The sequence below is a fragment of the Triticum aestivum genome, chromosome 2D (assembly GCF_018294505.1).
Source record: "Triticum aestivum cultivar Chinese Spring chromosome 2D, IWGSC CS RefSeq v2.1, whole genome shotgun sequence".
Taxonomy (NCBI): Eukaryota; Viridiplantae; Streptophyta; class Magnoliopsida; order Poales; family Poaceae; genus Triticum; species Triticum aestivum.
Window position 1 is genome coordinate 374,085,726 of NC_057799.1, and position 21,254 is coordinate 374,106,979.

The following is a 21,254-nucleotide window of genomic DNA, read 5'->3' on the forward strand; positions in this document are numbered from 1 at the left end:
TACGAACTATGAAGAAGCGATGGTGAGCCTAGATTCCGCAAAATGGCTTGAAGCCATGAAATCCGAGATGGGATCCATGTATGAGAACAAAGTATGGACTTTGGTTGACTTGCCCGATGGTCGGCAAGCCATTGAAAATAAATGGATCTTCAAGAAGAAGACTGACGCTGATGGTAATGTTACTGTCTATAAAGCTCGACTTGTTGCGAAAGGTTTTCGACAAGTTCAAGGGATTGACTACGATGAGACCTTCTCACCCGTAGCGATGCTTAAGTCTGTCCGAATCATGTTAGCAATTGCCGCATTTTATGATTATGAAATTTGGCAAATGGATGTCAAAACTGCGTTCCTGAATGGATTTCTGGAAGAAGAGTTGTATATGATGCAACCGGAAGGTTTTGTCGATCCAAAGGGAGCTAACAAAGTGTGCAAGCTCCAGCAATCCATTTATGGACTGGTGCAAGCCTCTCGGAGTTGGAATAAATGCTTTGATAGTGTGATCAAAGCATTTGGTTTTATACAGACTTTTGGAGAAGCCTGTATTTACAAGAAAGTGAGTGGGAGCTCGATAGCATTTCTGATATTATATGTGGATGACATATTACTGATTGGAAATGATATAGAATTTCTGGATAGCATAAAGGGATACTTGAATAAGAGTTTTTCAATGAAAGACCTCGGTGAAGCTGCATATATATTAGGCATTAAGATCTATAGAGATAGATCAAGACGCTTAATTGGACTTTCACAAAGCACATACCTTGACAAAGTTTTGAAGAAGTTCAAAATGGATCAAGCAAAGAAAGGGTTCTTGCCTGTACTACAAGGTGTGAGATTGAGTAAGACTCAATGCCCGACCACTGCAGAAGATAGAGAGAAAATGGAAGATGTTCCCTATGCTTCAGCCATAGGCTCTATCATGTATGCAATGTTGTGTACCAGACCTGATGTGTCCCTTGCTATAAGTTTAGCAGGGAGGTACCAAAGTAATCCAGGAGTGGATCACTGGACAACGGTCAAGAACATCCTGAAATACCTGAAAAGGACTAAGGATATGTTTCTCGTTTATGGAGGTGACAAAGAGCTCATCGTAAGGGGTTACGTTGATGCAAGCTTTGACACTGATCCGGACGATTCGAAATCGCAAACCGGATACGTATTTACATTGAACGGTGGAGCTGTCAGTTGGTGCAGTTCCAAGCAAAGTGTCATGGCGGGATCTACGTGTGAAGCGGAATACATAGCTGCTTCGGAAGCAGCGAATGAAGGAGTCTGGATGAAGGAGTTCATATCCGATCTAGGTGTCATACCTAGTACATCGGGACCAATGAAAATCTTTTGTGATAATACTGGTGCAATTGCCTTAGCAAAGGAATCCAGATTTCACAAGAGAACCAAGCACATCAGAAGACGCTTCAATTCCATCCGGGATTTAGTCCAGGTGGGAGACATAGAAATTTGCAAGATACATACGGATCTGAATGTAGCAGACCCATTGACTAAGCCTCTTCCACGAGCAAAACATGATCAACACCAAGACTCCATGGGTGTAAGAATCATTACTATGTAATCTAGATTATTGACTCTAGTGCAAGTGGGAGACTGAAGGAAATATGCCCTAGAGGCAATAATAAAGTATTATATATTTCGTTATATCATGATAAATGTTTATTATTCATGCTAGAATTGTATTAACCGGAAACATAATACATGTGTGAATACATAGACAAACAGAGTGTCACTAGTATGCCTCTACTTGACTAGCTCGTTAATCAAAGATGGTTATGTTTCCTAGCCATAGACATGAGTTGTCATTTGATTAACGGGATCACCTCATTAGGAGAATGACGTGATTGACATGACCCATTACGTTAGCTTAGCACCCGATCGTTTAGTATGTTGCTATTGCTTTCTTCATGACTTATACATGTTCCTATGACTATGAGATTATGCAACTCCCGTTTACCGAAGGAACACTTTGTGTGCTACCAAACGTCACAACGTAACTGGGTGATTATAAAGGTGCTCTACAGGTGTCTCCAAAGGTACTTGTTGGGTTGGCGTATTTCGAGATTAGGATTTGTCACTCCGATTGTCGGAGAGGTATCTCTGGGCCCACTCAGTAATACACATCACTATAAGCCTTGCAAGCATTGTGACTAATGAGTTAGTTGCGGGATGATGTATTACGGAACAAGTAAAGAGACTTGCCGGTAACGAGATTGAACTAGGTATCGAGATACCGACGATCGAATCTCGGGCAAGTAACATACCGATGACAAAGGGAACAACGTATGTTGTTATGCGGTCTGACCGATAAAGATCTTCGTAGAATATGTGGGAGCCAATATGGGCATCCAGGTCCCGCTATTGGTTATTGACCGGAGAGGTGTCTCAGTCATGTCTACATAGTTCTCGAACCCAAAGGGTCCGCACGCTTAAAGTTACGATGACAGTTATATTATGAGTTTATGTGATTTGATGTACCGAAGGTTGTTCGGAGTCCCGGATGTGATCACGGACATGACGAGGAGTCTCGAAATGGTCGAGACGTAAAGATTGATATATTGGACGACTATATTCGGACACCGGAAGTGTTCCGGAGAAGTTTCGGATTAAACCGGAGTGCCGGAGGGTTACCGGAACCCCCCGGGGAAGTATTGGGCCTTGGTGGGCCTTGAGGGGAGAGAGAGGGCAGCAGCCAGGAGGTGGTGCGCCCCCTCCCAAGGGGAATCCTAGTTGGACTAGGAGAGGGGGCGCAGCCCCCTTTCCCTCTCCCTCTCCCTCTCTTTCCTTCCCCCCTTCTTTCCTAGTAGGACTAGGAAAGGGGAATCCTACTCCTACTAGGAGGAGGACTCCCGCTCTCTCCTTGGCGCGCCTAGGGCAGCCGGACTCCCCCTTGCTCCTTTATATACGGGGGCAGGGGGGCACCTAAGAACACACTTGATATACGATATTTTAGCCGTGTGCGGTGCCCCCCTCCACCAGATTACACCTCGATAATACCGTCGCGGAGCTTAGGCGAAGCCCTGCGTCGGTGGAACATCATCATCGTCACCACGCCATCGTGCTGACGAAACTCTCCCTCAACACTCGGCTGGATCGGAGTTCGAGGGACGTCATCGAGCTGAACGTGTGTAGAACTTGGAGGTGCCGTATGTTCGGTACTTGACCGTTCGGATCGTAAAGACGTACGACTACATCAACCGCGTTGTGATAACGCTTCCGTTGTCGGTCTACGAGGGTACGTGGACAACACTCTCCCCTCTCGTTGTTATGCATCACCATGATCTTGCGTGTGCGTAGGAATTTTTTTGAAATTACTACGTTCCCCAACAGTTAAGTCCGCTTCCGTCGTCCATGAGCCCTTTGGTGAGTCGAAAGCCGTCCACAATTGGATTTAAGACCAAGGCGGTTGGTGCTCGAACTGATCGGGCCCTTGGTTCGTCGTCTGCGGCGAAAGTTATGGCCGTATCGCTCCAAGGGTTTGTTGCGGTTACTTGGTTGCCTTCGGCGAGGTTGCGGAGCGCCCGTTTGCGCCGATTATTTGAAGAAAAGGTCTCAAAGACTGTAAAGACGTTGAAATCGTCATCCTCCGAAGAATGCTTCTCTGGAGTAGTGTTGGTGAGGATAGCCTCACTGCTCTTAGCCACCTGCCGGGAGTACCCAACATGCCCGAAGGCTATGCGTTGGTTCGGTGCTTGGCGTCGTATGTTTCTGATAGGGCTTGTCGAGCAGTTCGTCAAGGACGGTTCTATATACCGTAAAGGGCTTGTTTTTCTTGTCAATGGGCTTGTGGTCGGATGTTCTGTAGGGGTGCATCCATTTTTCCCGTATGGTGGTTTGCTTAAAGGCCGGAGGTTCCCACCGGGCTGTCTGGGCCTTCCATGCGCTTTCCATCGTGCATTACTTCTGTACGATGTGTGTCAAATCTGCGAAGTGCTGTATGCAGCGGCGGTTGAGGGCATCGAGGATTCCCTCGTCCGTACAGTTACGGAAAAAAAAACTGAAACCGCGTCGTCGGCGCAACAATCTTTAATCTTGTTTTTAACAAGGAGGAATCTGGCCTAGAAGTGATGAACCGTTTCCTGAGGTTGCTGCCGAACATACATTAGGTCACATATGTTAGGAGGCCCTGAATTGCTTGGGGAATATTGCTTGTGGTGGGTGGGCGGGCTAAAATCTGAACCCTGACCCACGATTGGATCTGAAGTTTGAAGAATCTCCTAGGTCACTAGTTCAGGATCAGCGAGGTCCTGAAGACTTCCGGGATTAATGCTTGATTCTATGTTCGGGGGACATGAAGTCTCCTCCTGAAGATAGGTATTCGGCTCGCAGGGCTCAGAAATCCGAACATAGCTGGTGCTTAACTTAGGGGGAGAAGCGTTCTCCGCTCGTTCCTCAACGACCGCTACCAAATGGGTGATCGGCGGGGACTTGATTTCCCTCTGATCGGGTTTAAGCCCAATCCGATCATAGTCTGTTGCGACCCCCAGGGCGGCGATGCGATCTAGCAGCTCGTTCAAGGACGAGACATCTACGGATCCATCTTTTCGGAGTGTTCAAGGCTGACGCGGAGATGATGTTTGGCGATCGTGGGGGCCGCTGTTGGCTTGACGGCCGAGCGAGCGCCCATGGTAAAACCGCCGAGCTGGAGGACCTGTCCTGGAGTTAGGGCCCTTCTAGAAGTAATATCGTCATTAATGACAAGGCGAGCCATCGATCCTTCTATCGACAACACAAAGGAACTCTCAATGAAAGCACCAATGTCGGTGTCAAAGCCGGCCGATCTTGGGTAGGGGGTCCCGAACTATGCGTGTGAGGATCGAAGGTAACAGGAGACAAAGGGGACATGATGTTTACCCAGGTTCGAGACCTCTTAATGGAGGTAAAACCCTACTTCCTGCTTGTTTGACTTTGATGAGTATATGGGTTACAAGAGTTGATCTACCTCGAGATCGTAATGACTAAACACTAACTGACTAGCCTATGTAAATTCTGATAGCCTCTACAGACTAAACCCTCCGGTTTATATACACACCGGAGGGGCCTAGGGTTGTACAAAGTCGGTTCACAGGGGAAGGAAATTACATATCCGGACACCAATCTTGCCATCCACGCATAGGAGAGCCTTATCCGGACACGGGAGGAAGGCCTTTTGCCTTGTATCTTCACAGACCATCAGTCCGGCCCATACAGAATCGGCCGGTCACCTGAGGACCCCCAAATCCAGGACTCCCTCACACGCCGCAACACCCCGTATGGGTGTTCTTCAAGTGCACAAATGATGTGGTATGTGCTTGTTTTGATTCGATTGTTCACCGGATTCGACGCAATTTTGGTAGCTCATCTGTGTGCTTATTTGCTCATCTATGTGTGTAGAATGGATGCAAGTTTTGGTATTGGGAAGAAGAATGCATCGATCTATTGATAGCACGAAAATTGATAGATGTTTGTGCACTCGTTGCAAGAATTGAAGCTTGAGAAAAGGCTAGAGATGAGACTAGAGATGAGGTTACTAAAGAGGCAACGTCTACTTCTTTAGAATCGAAGAAGAAAGAAGTGTTGAATATCAAGAATCCACAGATCAACAATGAAGACATAGAGAAGATATTAATCCAACTAGTAGGAACAGTTAGGGAAGTTGAAAATCTTCTAAAATGTCTAATTGTCGTTCTTGTTTTTTTGGTCTTGCTCTAGTGGCGAAGAATTGGTGAATTATTTACTCCAATGTCGTTGAATGAAATAAAAAAAGTAAGAAAATGTGTTTCGGTGGTTGAGTATGTGACGCAAATGGGAATTTTATTTTATTCCGTTAAATTTAGGGGATCGGCTAGAAATGGCCAAAACTTAGTGGAGTAAATTTACTCCGCCGTTTTACTCCTCTATTTATAAGGGATCGGTTAGAGTTGCTCTAAATGAACTCGATAGTTCAAACTTTTAGAACATGACAATTCTTGATAGTTTGATGGAATGTAGATGAATCCCCTCCGCTATATGTGATCTAAATGAACTACGTGTGTTTATTTTTACGTTGCGTTGCGTGTGTTTATTTTACATTGCATGTTTATTTATATCGCTGCGTGTGTTTGTTTTACATTGCATGAGAGTATGAATTTAAGGATTTGCTACGAGGAAGACGGTTGTAGACGTGGACATTTGAGATTTGAGGGGCAACTCACTTTTGACGGGTCCGGTTGTAGATGCTTTAACAGGCCACCCGTAGTATAGTGTGGTAGTAGGATCATGAAAAATGAATCAAGGCACACAAGAACAAGTACAGAACTGATGGACAAATTGCCAAATTTCTCCTTTTCAATTCAATGCTCATGTCCCGTCTCCAACACACGAATGAACTCAACATAAAACATCTCTATTTCCACCACGGGCACCACAGGAGAAAATCTCGAATTGGAACAGAATTACAAAATGAAAGGCAAGCTAGAGCTTAATCTGCGGCCCATTCCATCCTTCACCTTAGGAGCAGCTTCTCAGGACTCGAATGGGCATATACCAGAACCAAGAACAGGAGTAATTTTCATACTAGTAGAAGCAGCAGTAGTACGTAGTATAGTTCGAGAAGAAGAGCGATGATTTGATAACCGGCCATTGATCGCGGAGCGCGCAGCTGCAATCCAACGACGAGGCTAACTCGTCGCCACCGTCGCGGATGCCGACATGATGGTCTTGCTGGACGTGGAGCTCGTCGGCCTCAGCGCCCTCATGGGGCTCGCCAGCGCCCACGCCCAGCCCCGGTGGCTCCGTGTGCCAGAAACCCTCGCGTTGCCGCTGGCGCCGGCGCCGCTCCCGGCGTTGGGCGCGGAGAGCCAGTAGGAGGACGAGGCCGGGGGCGCGGCGCCGATGCCGCCGAAGAACCCGGCGCACTTGATCCTGTGCTGCTGCGTGTACTCGTAGTCCTCGTCGCCGTCGCCGGCGTCGCGGGCGCGGCCAAGGTGGCCGAGCGCGCTTCCCTTGGGCTTGGGCTCGCGGTGGGACTCAACGCGCCGGAGCGCGCAGTCGCCGAAGCCGGTGGAGAGGCGCTCCAAGAAGTCCCCCGAGAAGCTGCGGCTGCCGCAGCCCACGGAGCGCGAGCGCGCCACCTTTCTCCCGAACGACGAGGACGACGATCCCTCGCTGCGGCGGCCGGGGCTCTCGGGCTCCTCGATCGCCTCCAGCCTCCGCCCCAGCGACGCTGACGTCGCCGAAGCCACCGACACCGACTTCCTCCTCGCCGACGCGGCGCCTTCCCCACTGGCCAGAGACGACGACCCGCTCCGGTGGCCGCTGGACGAGGAGGAGGGGTAGAGGAAAGACCAGAAGCTCTTCTTGCGGGGGCTGTCAGCGGTGATCCCCGACGACAGCGGCGGCTCCTCCGGCCGCGGCGCCACGGACTTGCTCCTCCTGAGCCCGCTGGCCACCGGGGCGGGCGCCGAGGACGAGGTCTTGCCCTTGTGCGGAGGGATCGCCATGGCAGAGGCGGTGGAAGAATAAAGATTCTCAGTGGCGAGCCTGTTGGGCGGAGGGGTGGTCGGGGTGAGGGAGGAAGGCGGCGGGTGAAAGGGGCTGGACTTGGAGGAGGAGACCAGCATGCCAAGCTTCTCCTGCAGGCAGAAGGCGCAGATGCCACTGCCGGCAGCCACCCCCGCGGCCGCCGCGGCGCCCGGCGGGTAGGGGTGCTCGCTGCAGTACGCCACTTCTTGATCCACCGCAAGTACCGCCGCCGGGGCCGCCACCGTCTCCGGCGCTTTCTCCTCCATGCTCGCTCTCCTCGCGCTCTTGGTAATGCTGTGCCGGATCTGGGACGCGAGCAGAGCGGCTCAGTTGCTCTCTTGATGGCGATCTGCCGCGGCGGCCGGTCCGAAGGTGGAGGCGCGCGGATGGGAGGGGGGAGCTTGGGGGATGGAGAGGGGCACGAGCGCGCAAGCGGATGCGGATGCGGTGGCAGAGGAGAGCATCGATGGGAGGAGCGGAGTGGCAGGGGGCGGCGTGGGGGTGCGCCTTATTTTAGCGCCACTCCCGCCTGCGTCTTTTTGTCCGGTTCGTGCGGCCCTAGCCGTGACAAGGCTCGGTCATCGCATCGCACGTACTAGAAGAAGAGAAAAAAAACAAGGCTGGGTCAGGGCGGGCACGTGGGGGTGGGCAACCCTCTGCGACCGCGCGCGTGGCTCCACTCCACTTGATGCGCGCTCTGTCTCTCTGGAGTATAGTAACAACGGATCTTAAGCAGAGTGTCAAGTAAAAACAACTCGAAATTACTGGTGCCGTGCCACTGGGACGAGACAAGACCATGCGTGATTGCACGTGCGATGTACTAGTACATTTATCCTGCTTGATGAAAATTACCACTAGTGGATAATCGTGGTGCACAGTGGGAAAAGGTTTGCGTTGCGCTTCCCGCCAAAGCATATTACACGGCACGCGATGCCGAATCAGGAGCCGCGCCCCTGTTCCATTGACATTGTTCATTCATTGGTGTCGTGCGTACGTATGTTTCTGCGTTGCAGCTAGCCGCCACCGTCGTCGTCGGTCGATGCCCTTGCCTGTTTTAACCGGCAGTGATTGGTACACATATGATGGTCATGGTTTTTGTCCATGATTCCGTTTTCTAGTGCGACAGACGGTGTTTCCCCTGTTCCGAAGAGAATGTACAGCCAGCTACTCCGCCATGGTAGATCTAGCACAAACTCAGCAGCGTCCCATGCCTGCTGTTTGCAAACAGTGATCAGAGCACGACGGACGGCACATGAGGCGTGTAGTAGTTTTGTTCTTAACTCTCTCCACATCACAGCTGGTGTCTGGTGATGGTATGTAACGCGCAACAACCGGCCAAGTTGCTGTGAGTGAGGAGTGGATCGATGAACCATGTGCCAGCATGAGCATCCTAGGGTCACTCTCACTGGCTTCATTTAGAAATCTCAAGTTCAAGAGTATACTAACTCATCTCCGTAACTGACGGCAATACATTGTGACAGAGGGGCGGCTTCCTCTGATCAAGCAGATGATCTGGAATGGAAACGTCTAGTCTATCATCCTTGGTCAAACATACGCGCCTAAAGAATCTCCAGCTCGGGGGAGGGTTTTATCTCTCGGTAGCACCAGGGTGGCAGATCGATCGATCGACCAATCCCATCACTTTGGTACCTACTAGAGCACTCGTTAACATGTTCATTCAGTCTTGCATGGATGGGCATGGACGATGGGCTGTTGGAGGCCGCGAGTAATTTGCGGTCGGCACGCCGCAACCGCAAATCCATGCCATGGCACGACGCGCGCACATGGCTCCGCACGGCGTCCATCCATGCTCCGCCTGTTCGCATCAAATGCACCTGTACCTTGTACACATCGCCTGCATTTTATACTTGGTGAGGATGGGTGCTACGCGCGGATCTGATTGAAGCGGCCCATGGCTCCATGCACATCGGGGGAGGCACCCGTTTGATGGACTTGTCGTTACCGCCGGGGGAGTACCTCCACTACCTGCTGCCGCGGCGGCACCGCACCGGCGTACGTGCACTCATCATGCCTGCTGGGCTTGCACTTGCACTTGCACGCACGCGGGAGCCCGCCGTGCGTCCACTCTTCCCGGTGCGGTCAGCTCCTGCAAACATTTTTGTGGATCTTGGCAGGGATCTTGCATGCATGGCTCCGCTCCAGGTGACAACAGCGTAAAAGTAAGCAGCAGGAGTGCAGGATGGCAGGTAGCAATTTGAATTCAATTCAATTCAATTCAATCCAGTGGTCTGCTCTGACATATGGATAACCAGCAATCATAATCTTTCCCTTTAGAGTACAAGAGAAAAATAGTGATGAATAACCCGCCTGCTTACGATTGAGCACCGGCAATTGTTGCGTTATACAAGGGCATGTATAGCTGGACTCCGCAAATTTAGCCCCTCAAATGTCCGCGAACAAATTTGATCAATGTTTGGACATGTCCATTTTAAACCTTTGTTTGTCTGTGCACGACTTTTCTCCCTATATGTCCAGCCATATGCATCTTTTGGTGCGATGGAGGGAGAAAAAGAAAGAGAAAATATTGTCTGCGGTGGGCCAATCCTATGTGGCACATTGATTGGACACGCCCGGTCATCCCATATCAGCTGGGTACGATGGTTACATATTTCGTCTATGGAGTGCCATTCACCAAACAGGAACAATTTTCAAGTTGTTACGTTTCACTATTAACATTTGATTGGATTTAAAACGTCATTACAAGTGTGTAGCTTAAGTTGGAAAGTACTCCCTCCGTAAACTAATATAAGAGCGTTTAGAATACTAAAATAGTGATCTAAACGCTCTTATATTAGTTTACAGAGGGAGTATATCTGCAGTTGTGATAAAAAAATTTAATGTTATTTGACACATCAACTGAAAGGTTTTTCGATGATTAGTTCGACCCAAGTGAGGTTTCCCACTTGATTGTACACTTAAATTATTACTAAACCTGCTTCCAATTTAGTATGCATAGCACCGCTATAAATTTGATTTTCCAATGGGCAATCTTGTCTTATCTATCATTGATTGAAGAAGGATTTGCATCTGAACCGTATCATTGACATTTCTCAGTTGCATATTTTTTTGCTGTTTATGTGGATTCCTGGTATCTGTTGATGTAAATGCGCTATGAACTAGTGTGAGTTTGCCCTTACATGTACCCCCGATTCGCATCAATACTAATTCTACCAAGTGCATACTGAAATACTCCTTTAGTGATCTAAAACGTCTTATATTTGTTTACAGATGAAGTATGTAACTACTGTATTTCGGGAGAAGGTGCAGATACAACTGATTTTTTTCACTGGTCAAGACGTCTCGACTGTTGTCACAAGAGATTTAAATCTTACAAACACAATAATGCTGTTACTTTATTAAATGGCGGTCAGTTTGAACATGGACCTGCTATCTAACACTTTGTTTAGTGTAAATAATACAAATAAGAGTACTAACACTTGTATTCTGCCAACTGTATGAACATTAAGCAACTCCTTATAGTACACCTCTTTAAAGAAGTATAAGAGCGTTTAGATCACTAAAGTAGTGATCTAAACGCTTTATATTTCTTTAAGGGGGGAAAATGGTTAGCAGAACATCAACAAATCAGAGGTGGCATAAAACAAACAAAACAGGTTTATTCAGTCTAGTTTGACGGTGATCTTGCAACAAATGTCTTCCCAGTATTGCACAGTTTAAATCTTACCCCGGGCGACAAAATCTAGGACCATATTCATTTTCAAATTAAGAGCTCACACGCAACGAGGATAAATGTTCTAACTCAAGGATCTTAGTATAAACCTACAACCTTTACCATCATTACTGCAGGCCAAAAATAAGATCTGATGAGTCAGGAAAGAATTCTTGCCTTCGCCACTGTGGTAAGGTGACTTGTTCGCCAGCGCTCCCAGAGGTACATTGAGCTGTGTAGCCTTCCTCTGCATGAGGCGCAGTGCTCCAGTCGGCATTCTTGCTAGCCGTCGTTAGCACAACAGAGCTTAATGCATTTTCGAAACAAAACACACCACACAAGCTGAGAATGATAACCACAGATAATACACACGTCAGGCAGTATATCTCGGCACAGAAGCATGCATTTTGTGCACATGCAATTGCTACAAAAAAGAAAGAAAACAACAACAAGGCAACAAGATAATTCGTAACAATTAGTGGCTCAGCGCAAGCATAATGTATATGACCCTCGAAGTTCTTTTAATTTATCTTCAATGTTCTTATAATACTCCTGCATACCCCTCATACTTGATTTCCCTGGATAGTACGAATCTCAGCAATTAGAATATAGCCCTGACATGGGACCCAAAATTTCAATTACTCATAATTCGTCAGTAGTCAGTAAACCCTGCGGTTCTACAGTGTTATTTACATCCCCAAGCATTGTTGGTGATCATGAACGAAGTAGTTTTGGGCCAGAATTTGAAGCTATCCATGAAACAATTACATCCACAAGTGCATTGACATCCTCAGGGGCCTGTGCTCGCAGAACGTCAGAGTCAGTGCCAAAAGTGGTACCTACCTCCTTAGCAACAGCCTCCCATGGTGTGCCTGTTGTGAGATTTGCCAGGAGTTCACCTCCACGGCTTACTGCATCAGCCATTCCTGGTGGAACGTCAGGAAGTACCTGAATCAACAACACACAATTACTTTGCTGAAACAAGAGCAACAACTCATACATCGACTTCTAGTCTTCAGCAGAACTATTAATATTTCTAGCACTATATGGCTTTGTCGAGGAGTCCAAAACAGTACTTGTGTGAATCCCGACAGAGAAAAAAAGCACCTGTTGCAATGGAAGGCCATGATCCCCAGGAAGTGAGCGAATCGACATATCAAGCAGTGAGCTAATGGCAGATTCAGAGCTTAGCACTTGTGCAATGATAGAGGTTTCATCAATTTGATCATCTTCGAACTTTACTAGGAGATTTCGAGATATTCCGTAGTAGGATTTTATCTGTCCAAAATAGTGGTGAATCAGCAAGTAGATAGCAGTTGTAAAATGACGAGTTCAAACATCTACGTAGTACGTACAACATATCATGTAGTTTACTAAAAGTAAAATTCGAAGTTTCTGCTTACTGCTAAGATAATAAATTTAATGTTTTGTCAGATAGTTCACAATTGCAAATCGACAGCTACTGATAAGGATGCCTCCAGTGTCATACAACACCCGAGACATTACGAAATAATGTTAGCAAATTTCATCTCTACGTGATGTAATTTACGTATTTCTATGAAGTATAAAGTTAATAAAAAGCATCATGTTAGAAGGGACTTACTATATACTTTTCACTACCTAACCTAAATTTAATGCAAACAGTTCAAATGCTATAACAGAAGAGTTTGAACATACCAGCCGGCGTGTCTCCTCTGGTTTTGGGATGAAGTCTTCTCGGCCCTTTACCAAGTCCATATACAGTGGAGGAAGTTGTTGAATTAAGGGAAGAAGTTGTTTAACAACAGGAGGGCCTAGATTCTCAATTTGCTTAATAGCCGCTTCAGCCTGTTGTGTAAGAATTATGATCAGTTTAGCTCACACGTTTAGAAAGAGGGAATGACATGATATCTACCCAACTATTCTTAATGTGAAAAAGCAGCATGTGTTCCGTATTTGGGAGTGTGGCACTAATAAAAATATTTAAGAAAATAGCTCAAATGATACATACATCATCATGCTTATTATAATATTCTTGATTCCTTGTTAATTGTTTAGACTTCCTGTGTTAGCATATGCTATTCCTATTCTTGTACTTCCTTAGTACGATGGCCTTCACGGTAAGGAAGAAAAGTTTACTTTCCTCAAAACAAATATAAGGTCATCATAAGTCCAGAATATAGGAGACTGTTGTACTAAAACTTGTGAAATACATAAAACCATGTTGGGTGATGTGGCATCTTAGTCGCTGCCACATCGGCCTGACATGTAGGCCTGAGCTGAATATGCCCAAACCATCTCAGACGATGTTGGACAAGCTTCTCTTCAATTGGTGCTACCCCAATTCTATCTCGTATATCATCATTCCGGACTCGATCCTTCCTCGTGTGGCCAAACATCCATCTCAACATACGCATCTCCGCCACGCCTAACTGTTGAACATGTCGCCTTTTAGTCGGCCAACACTCAGCGCCATACAACATTGCGGGTTGAACCGCCATCCTGTAGAACTTGCCTTTTAGCTTTTGTGGCACTCTCTTGTCATAGAGAATGCCAAAAGCTTGGCGCCACTTCATCAATCCGGCTTTGATTCGATGGTTCACATCTTCATCAATACCCCCATCCTCCCGCAGCATTGACCCCAAATATCGAAAGGTGTCCTTCTGAGGCACCACCTGCCCATCAAGGCTAACCTCCTCCTCCTCCTCACACCTAGTAGTACTGAAACCGCACATCATATACTCGGTTTTAGTTCTACTAAGTCTAAACCCTTTCGATTCCAAGGTTTGTCTCCATAACTCTTAACTTCCTAGTTACCCCCATCCGACTATCGTCAACTAGCACCACATCATCCGCAGAGAGCATACACCATGGGATATCTCCTTGTATATCCCTTGTGACCTCATCCATCACCAAGGAAAAAAGATAAGGGCTCAAAGCTGACCCCTGATGCAGTCCTATCTTAATCGGGAAGTCATCAGTGTCGACATCACTTGTTCGAACACTTGTCACAACATTATCATACATGTCCTTGATGAGGGTAATGTACTTTGCTGGGACTTTGTGTTTCTCCAAGGCCCACCACATGACATTCATGGTATCTTATCATAGGCCTTCTCCAAGTCAATGAACACCATACGCAAGTCCTTCTTTTGCTCCTTGTATCTCTCCATAAGTTGTCGTACCAAGAAAATGGCTTCAATGGTCGACCTCCCAGGCATGAAACCAAACTGATTTTTGGTCACGCTTGTCATTCTTCTTAATCCCATAGCTTCATTGTATGGCACATCAGCTTAATTCCACGGTAATTAGTACAACTCTGAACATCCCCCTTGTTCTTGAAGATTGGTACTAATATACTCCGTCTCCATTCTTCTGGCATCTTGTTTGCCCGAAAAATGAGATTGAAAAGCTTGGTTAGCCATACTATCGCTATGTCCCCGAGGCCTTTCCACACCTCAATGGGGATACAGTCAGGGCCCATCGCCTTGCCTCCTTTCATCCTTTTTAAAGCCTCCTTGACCTCAGACTCCTGGATTCGCCGCATAAAACGCATGCCGGTCTCATCAAAGGAGCCGTCCAGTTCAATGGTAGAACTCTCATTCTCCCCATTGAACAGCTTGTTGAAGTACTCCCGCCATCTATGCTTAATCTCCTCGTCTTTCACCAGGAGTTGGTCTGCTCCATCCTTGATGCATTTGACTTGGCCAATATCCCTCGTCTTCCTCTCTCGGATCTTGGCCATCTTATAGATGTCCCTTTCGCCTTCCTTCGTGCTTAACCGTTGGTAGAGGTCCTCATACGCCTGACCCCTTGCTTCACTGACAGCTCGCTTTGCGGCCTTCTTCGCCATCTTGTACTTCTCTATGTTGTCTGCACTCTTATCCAGGTATTGGCGTCTGAAACAATCTTTCTTCTCTTTAATCGCCTTCTGGACATGATCATTCTACCACCAGGTATCCTTATCTTCGCTTCTCCTTCCCCTAGACACTCCAAACTCTTCCGAGGCCACCTTACGAATGCAAGTTGCCATCTTCATTCACCCATTGTCCGCATCCTCTCCGTCCTCCCAAGGGCCCTCCTTAATGGCCCTCTCCTTGAAACGCCTGAGCTACCTCCCCCTTGAGTTTCCACCACTTTGTTCTAGCGACTTTGGCATGCTTATCCCACTGGACACGAATCCAAAAGCGAAAGTCAGCAACCACCAGCTTATGCTGAGGTACAACACCCTCTCCAGGTATCACCTTACAATCTAGGCACGCACGCCTATCTTCTCTTCTCGAGAGGATGAAATCAATCTGGCTAGAGTGTTGTCCACTACTAAAAGTCACCAGATGCGATTCTCTCTTTCTAAAGAGGGTGTTAGCTACAATCATGTTGTAGGCTAGAGCAAAGCTTAAGACATCTTCTCCTTCTTGTTTCCCGATGCCATAGCCAAAGACCCCATGCACCCCTTCAAAACCTGTGTTAGATGTACCCACGTGGCCATTGAGGTCTCCTCCTATGAAGAGCTTCTCGCCAATCGGTACACTCCTAACCTGTCTTCCAGGCCTTCCCAGAACCCCCTCTTGGTGTTCTCATTGTGGCCTACTTGCAGGGCATACACACTGATAACACTGAGAACCAAGTCCCCAACTACCAGCTTAACCAGGATAATCCAGTCCCCACGTCTCTTGACATATACCACTCCATACTTGAGGCTCTTGTTGATCAAGATGCCTATGCCATTTCTATTTGCAGCCGTCCCGTGTACCATAGCTTGAAGCCTATCCTCCACCTCCTTCGCCTTCTGTCCCCTCCATTTGGTTTCCTGGACGCAAAGGATATCAACACCTCTCCTCACCGCTGCACCAACTAGCTCCCGAAGCTTCCCTGTTAGAGACCCTACGTTCCAGCTACCTAAGTGAATCCTCCTAGGCTCGGCTAGCTTCCTTACCCTTCGCACTCGTTCAATGTGTCACAAAAAATATATCTGATTCAGGGCGTGTTTGGTAACCCTCCACTACCTCAAACTCCACAACTCCACAACCCAAAACCAGCAGCCAGCTTCTCGTTAAAAATCCTGGAGTTAGACATACGTTCGCCTCAACAGCTTCTACTTCTGGTCGCTAAACCTGGCTGAAAGCCAATTTACGTGATTGGCCCATTAGTGTTGCAGCCCATTTATGCCACTGGCCCATGAAGGGATGAGGTCATGAGGAGACGAGGGGAGGAAACAGAGCGAACCGGTATCTTGCAATTCACTTGGCGGTGGCATTACACTGTAATATTTGACAACTCCAGCTTCCCTGTTTTGGTGGAGCGCCGATTTCCCAGCTCCTCGACTCCTCACATTTTGTACTGAGAAAATAGTCAGCTTCTCTGAGGAAACTCCAGGAGTTTGACCGTTCGGTTCAACTCTGGACGTGGAGTCGGAGGAGCCAGGAGCTGGAGAGCTCCCGAACACGCCCTCAAACTCCTACAGGGCGGCAACTATGTGGTTCAGAGTCAAATTTACTCAAAAGATAAAAATACAGTGGTATGCGGCCATGATGAAGCTGGATGAATCAATATATGCAAACTCTATGTATATATGGTAGTATATGTGTCGGATGAAAGTCACGCACACTTGAAGCCATGCATGTATACACATACAAGAAAGTATTTTGCTTAAATAGCTGCTTACATCAAGAAACAGCTACTTAAAAAGGTCCGTGGAGCTTGTTCATATGAGATGCCGATAGTAACATAGGCAGTGGGTCTCCAAAACAATACAGTGATGACGAGGTGGCAATTGACAGTGTAAACATGGAAATAAAACAGTGCAATGTATGTAATTCCGTAGACATACAAGAAAAGATTGACTTGAAAAACAGGAACATGTCATACCCCAAAACGGATTGTTGGAGATGATGTCAGCTGGGATAATATTGGGCCAAAACTCTGTGCCATGGGAACGATTACAGGTGAAAATAATGGAATCGCCAGGCTTGCCTCCTGTAAAGGAATAATAGCAATATTACAGGCAGTTATTTTTTTATTTGAGTGGCAGGATTTTACAGAATGACAGATTGAGAAGAACAAAAACACTTGGCACCACCTTCGTTGATTTTAAGTAGGAAAACGAGATGCCATCTGACGTGAAGTGGTTTGTAGCATTAAGATTTGCATGCCATGTTCAAGTAACTCATCACACACTAAACATCTGATATGCCACGTTCTCACTTAAGTTTGGCATTTGCATCTCTTGATGGATGACTAGCCAGTAGAAAATAGGCAGGACAATGTTGTCAAGTAAAATGACTAAATCTGGAGTATCTGCGTAACTTATGAATAGTTTCAAACTATTGCCAAAAAAAGGATTTCAGGTCGAATGTCTATGGCCCTACACTCTAAACTTATGGAGATTTCTTAGGGAAGGACGGGTAGACTGAAAAAACTATGTGTCATATTAACGCACCTTGTTATTGAATGACATCAGTATGTTTCCACTTCGCTGCACAGCATATCTTGATCCTGGAACAGGAAGGAGCGTAAGCCACATAATGTACAATTAATTGAACAACAAAGGGAATAAGAGTTCACGGTTGAATGAGTGTTACTTCATAGACAATCATCAGATTAATTGAAGTTCAATCCATGCTAAACTCTTACCAATCAGAAGATGGATGACAGATCCCAACGAGTGCCCAACACCAAATGTGGGAAGGTCATTCACCTGAACAAAATTTCACGTGCTTAGAATGGTGGAAAAAACCTTGAGTTGATAGTTGAAGTGTACTACTTACAGGTTCTACCAAGTTTCTCAAGCACCTGTCAAACTTAAATTGAACTTGGTCTGCGATGAAGAAATGATCAAAGCCACTAGCATATGGTGTAGCGATCACCAAAGCTCCCCTGAATTTGAAACTGATAAATCAGCATTTGCAGAAGTAGGATACCAAGCCAAGGGAAAGTATACAGCAGACAATAACTGCAGTCTGCAGATGTAGGATATCAAGCGCTAGTACTGAAGTATAGTTCAGAATTACATCATGACAACAGGTAACTGGAGTTGAATGTCTAATGAGATTGTCGCCTGGGTGTATTTCAAACATGAAAATGCGTATTTCTTTTGGAACTACAGGATACTGATATTTACAAATCAAATGTCGCTCTGCCTTCAAGAGTACAACTAAGCATCTCAGTAATTTATGCGTTGAACAGAGTAAGTATATGTTTGCTGAAGTAAATTTGATTCATTATACAATGCTTATGAACGTACTTGTCTGCGAGACGCTCAAGGAAGTAGCGGTACGTGACCTGCGGCGCAGCCCCGACGAAAATCCCACCAATGAAATGAACGACAAACGAGGGCTCCGAGGACTTGGGCCTCAACACCCACGCCCCCTGCAAGCAATCACCAGGGATCAACCCAATCCAACTAAACACAGACAGAAGGCAGTCGCAATTCGCAATAGAGGTGAGAGCCTACCGAAAGGTACCTCGATTTCGGTCCAATCTCCGGTGGAGCTCCAACCCTGGTTGGACTGCTTCGCCGCCTCCGTGATCACCCTGCACGCCAGCCGCCGCCGCAGCGAAATGTTACTAGACTAAGAAGAGAGTCCGTGGTGAAGAGATAGGAACGACGGGAATTATCGACCACCTACTTCTCGATCTGGGAATAGAGCTGTATCGATCCGTCGGAAGGAGCCGTGGGAGCCGGAGCCGGAGGCGCCGCGCCGCGGGCCCCCTCCCGGTCGTCGGACGCGCAGCAGGAGATAGCGTTCCTCCTCCTCCTCCCACCTGTCGCCGCGACTCTACTTCCGGACCCCCTCGCCCTGAAGGGGGACGCCGAGGAGGAGGAGGAGGCGGCGGAGCTGCGTAGCTGCACGGCGGACGGAGGCCGCGGAGACGCCGCCCTTATCATCTCTCGCGCTCGTCTTCTCCGGTTCTCCCTCGCACTGTCACACCCAGACACACACACACACACAAGAGAGAGTTCCGTAATACGGGACTGCTGTTCCGTCTCCGCTTCAACTACCGCGAGTGCGCGGCTATCACGCGGCCCACGCCTGCAACCGGCCAAGCCTGAGAGCCGCACGATGCCGCACACGACCACGGGCGCGGGCCGTTGGATCTATCGGTCAAACGTGTTCGTGCCCGTTGGGCGTTGGCCGTTGGCTTACGACGCACACCAGTGGGCAGTACTCGAGTACTCCTCCACCTCTGGCCCCCACGCGCTTATAACTTGCTTGCTTGCCTCGTTTCTGCTCGTTGCTTGCGCTCCCTGCGCAGCGCACCGACGAGTCGAGAGCAGCAGCACATCAGCGATGCGGCCGTGGGAGCGCCGGGACCGGGACACGGACGAGGGGGAGGAAGACGACGAGGCTGCCTGCTCCAACGCGGGCGCTAACACCAGTAGCGCGAATGCGAGCACGAGCTCGAGCACCGCTCCTAGCAGCGGCGGGAGGAGGACCGGCGGTGGTGCGGCGGCGGCGGGCGGGTGGGGGAGCAGCCCCGTGTCGGGGGCGACCATCAACCTCAGCCAGGAGTACACGCTCGCCATCCAGACCAGCTCCTACAACGAGATCTGGGGCAAGATCCACGTCATCGTGGACGGCGAACGGGTTGACGGCGGCGACCAAGACGAGGACGAGGAGGACAGGGGCACCCTCGCCGGCGTGCTCCGTCCGGAGGACGCGGTGGTGGAGCGCGCGCTCGGGGACGCGCCGGACACGGAGCTCACCCGCCTCGCCGCGGACTACCTCCGCAGCACGCACAACGCGTCGCTGCACTGCCTCTTCCTCCGCCGGGCGCTGCGCCGCGCGCGGGCGCTGTACGGGCCCATCACGGACGTCCTCGCGCTGATCCCGCACGCCACGCCGCTCGCCGTGCCGCACTGCGACTGCGCGTTCGACGCCTTCCTCCTGTTCGACAAAATACCCAACCCGTTCCTGCCCCCCGCGGCCAGCTTCCAGGGCATGCATCGGAGCTTTGCTGGCCTCAAAACCCATCTCGACCTCCGCCTCCTCAAGGCCCGACGGAGGCGCCGGCTGTTGCGGTGCGCAACGCGCGGGTCTGGCATCTGCCTCATCGGCTGCGCGACGGGGGCCGCGATCGCTGGCCTCGTCATCGTCACCCACGCCATTACCGCGTTGTTGGCCGCGGCTCCTGCCTGCGCAGCGTCGCGTGGCTCCTGCTGCTCAACCCCCGCTTGGATGAAACGCCTGCAGCAACACATGGACCGGCTTGACGCCGCGGCCAGGGGCGCCTATGTGCTCAACAATGACGTGGACACCATTGAACGGCTGGTGGGCAGGCTCCACGCCACTGTCGAGAGTGACAAGATCTTGGTAAGGCTAGGGCTTGAGCGCGGGAGGGGGCAGCACCACACCATCGAAGAGGTGGTGCGGCAGCTCAGGAAGAACCATCCTAGCCTGCTACGCCAGCTCGCCGACCTCGAGGAGCACATCTGTCTCTACTTTGCAGCCGTTAACCGTGCACGGCTGTTCCTTGTGCACTACCTCGATGCTCAGTCTGATCCCAACGCTGAGTTGCCTCTCTAGCGATTTACTGATTTATTAGTCAACAACAGTTCACAATTCAAGAATAGTTTCATTTTTCATGTCGGCGACCCCTTTGTAAGGCGCCACAAGTGAATTATACTGCAGCAACTCTGCTGCATTTTTTCTTGTTTCGAGCAAGGTATTATGCATTCATTGTCTATTGCTTGACATGATTTGTTAGCAAATTTACTCAGTTTAACACTAGTTTTTTAGATGAAAGGCACTCAGTGCCTGACTTTAACAGTCTTACACGTAGCCATATTTTTACTTTCACAATCATTACTATAGTGGGATAGTAAATCTATGATTCTGAATTCATTGTGCTCGTTCTAGTCTTTAATCTGTAAAGTTGAACTCCTGCTGTTAGAGAATCATGATGCTTAAAGTTAATTACTTCTGGAAAACTTTGGAAGTTCTATTTTGGCCCATGATTGATATATTTCTCTGATCAAAATTGAATTGATTTGGAATTAGAACGATTGCTTGCATACCACAGTTAAGATACACAAGAAGCAATGTGTTGCGTGCAACTACTGGCAGCTGCCACAAAATACTTTAATTTTGAT

The 21,254-nt window shown here is 48.4% G+C and overlaps 3 protein-coding genes across 3 annotated transcripts; 1 reads left to right on the plus strand and 2 right to left on the minus strand.

Annotated features, from left to right (window-relative positions):
* Nucleotides 1-6,278: 6,278 nt before the first annotated feature.
* Nucleotides 6,279-8,044, minus strand: LOC123053217 (AF4/FMR2 family member lilli). Its single transcript, XM_044476656.1, has one exon. It carries the CDS (start codon nucleotides 7,755-7,757, stop codon nucleotides 6,648-6,650), a length of 1,110 nt encoding a protein of 369 aa, XP_044332591.1. The 5' UTR covers nucleotides 7,758-8,044; the 3' UTR covers nucleotides 6,279-6,647.
* Nucleotides 8,045-11,104: 3,060 nt separating this feature from the next.
* LOC123053216 (uncharacterized) lies at nucleotides 11,105-19,145 on the minus strand. The gene is made up of 10 exons (XM_044476654.1): nucleotides 18,790-19,145; nucleotides 18,625-18,694; nucleotides 18,405-18,529; nucleotides 17,929-18,037; nucleotides 17,795-17,858; nucleotides 17,601-17,656; nucleotides 17,030-17,137; nucleotides 12,860-13,009; nucleotides 12,290-12,460; nucleotides 11,105-12,130 (listed from the first exon to the last, which is right to left on the minus strand). The coding sequence occupies exons 1-10, from the start codon at nucleotides 19,047-19,049 to the stop codon at nucleotides 11,897-11,899; spliced, it is 1,347 nt and encodes a 448-aa protein (XP_044332589.1). The 5' UTR covers nucleotides 19,050-19,145; the 3' UTR covers nucleotides 11,105-11,896.
* Nucleotides 19,146-19,311: 166 nt separating this feature from the next.
* LOC123053215 (UPF0496 protein At3g19330) lies at nucleotides 19,312-20,848 on the plus strand. Its single transcript, XM_044476653.1, has one exon. The coding sequence runs from the start codon at nucleotides 19,453-19,455 to the stop codon at nucleotides 20,686-20,688; it is 1,236 nt and encodes a 411-aa protein (XP_044332588.1). The 5' UTR covers nucleotides 19,312-19,452; the 3' UTR covers nucleotides 20,689-20,848.
* The last annotated feature ends 406 nt before the right edge of the window (nucleotides 20,849-21,254 follow it).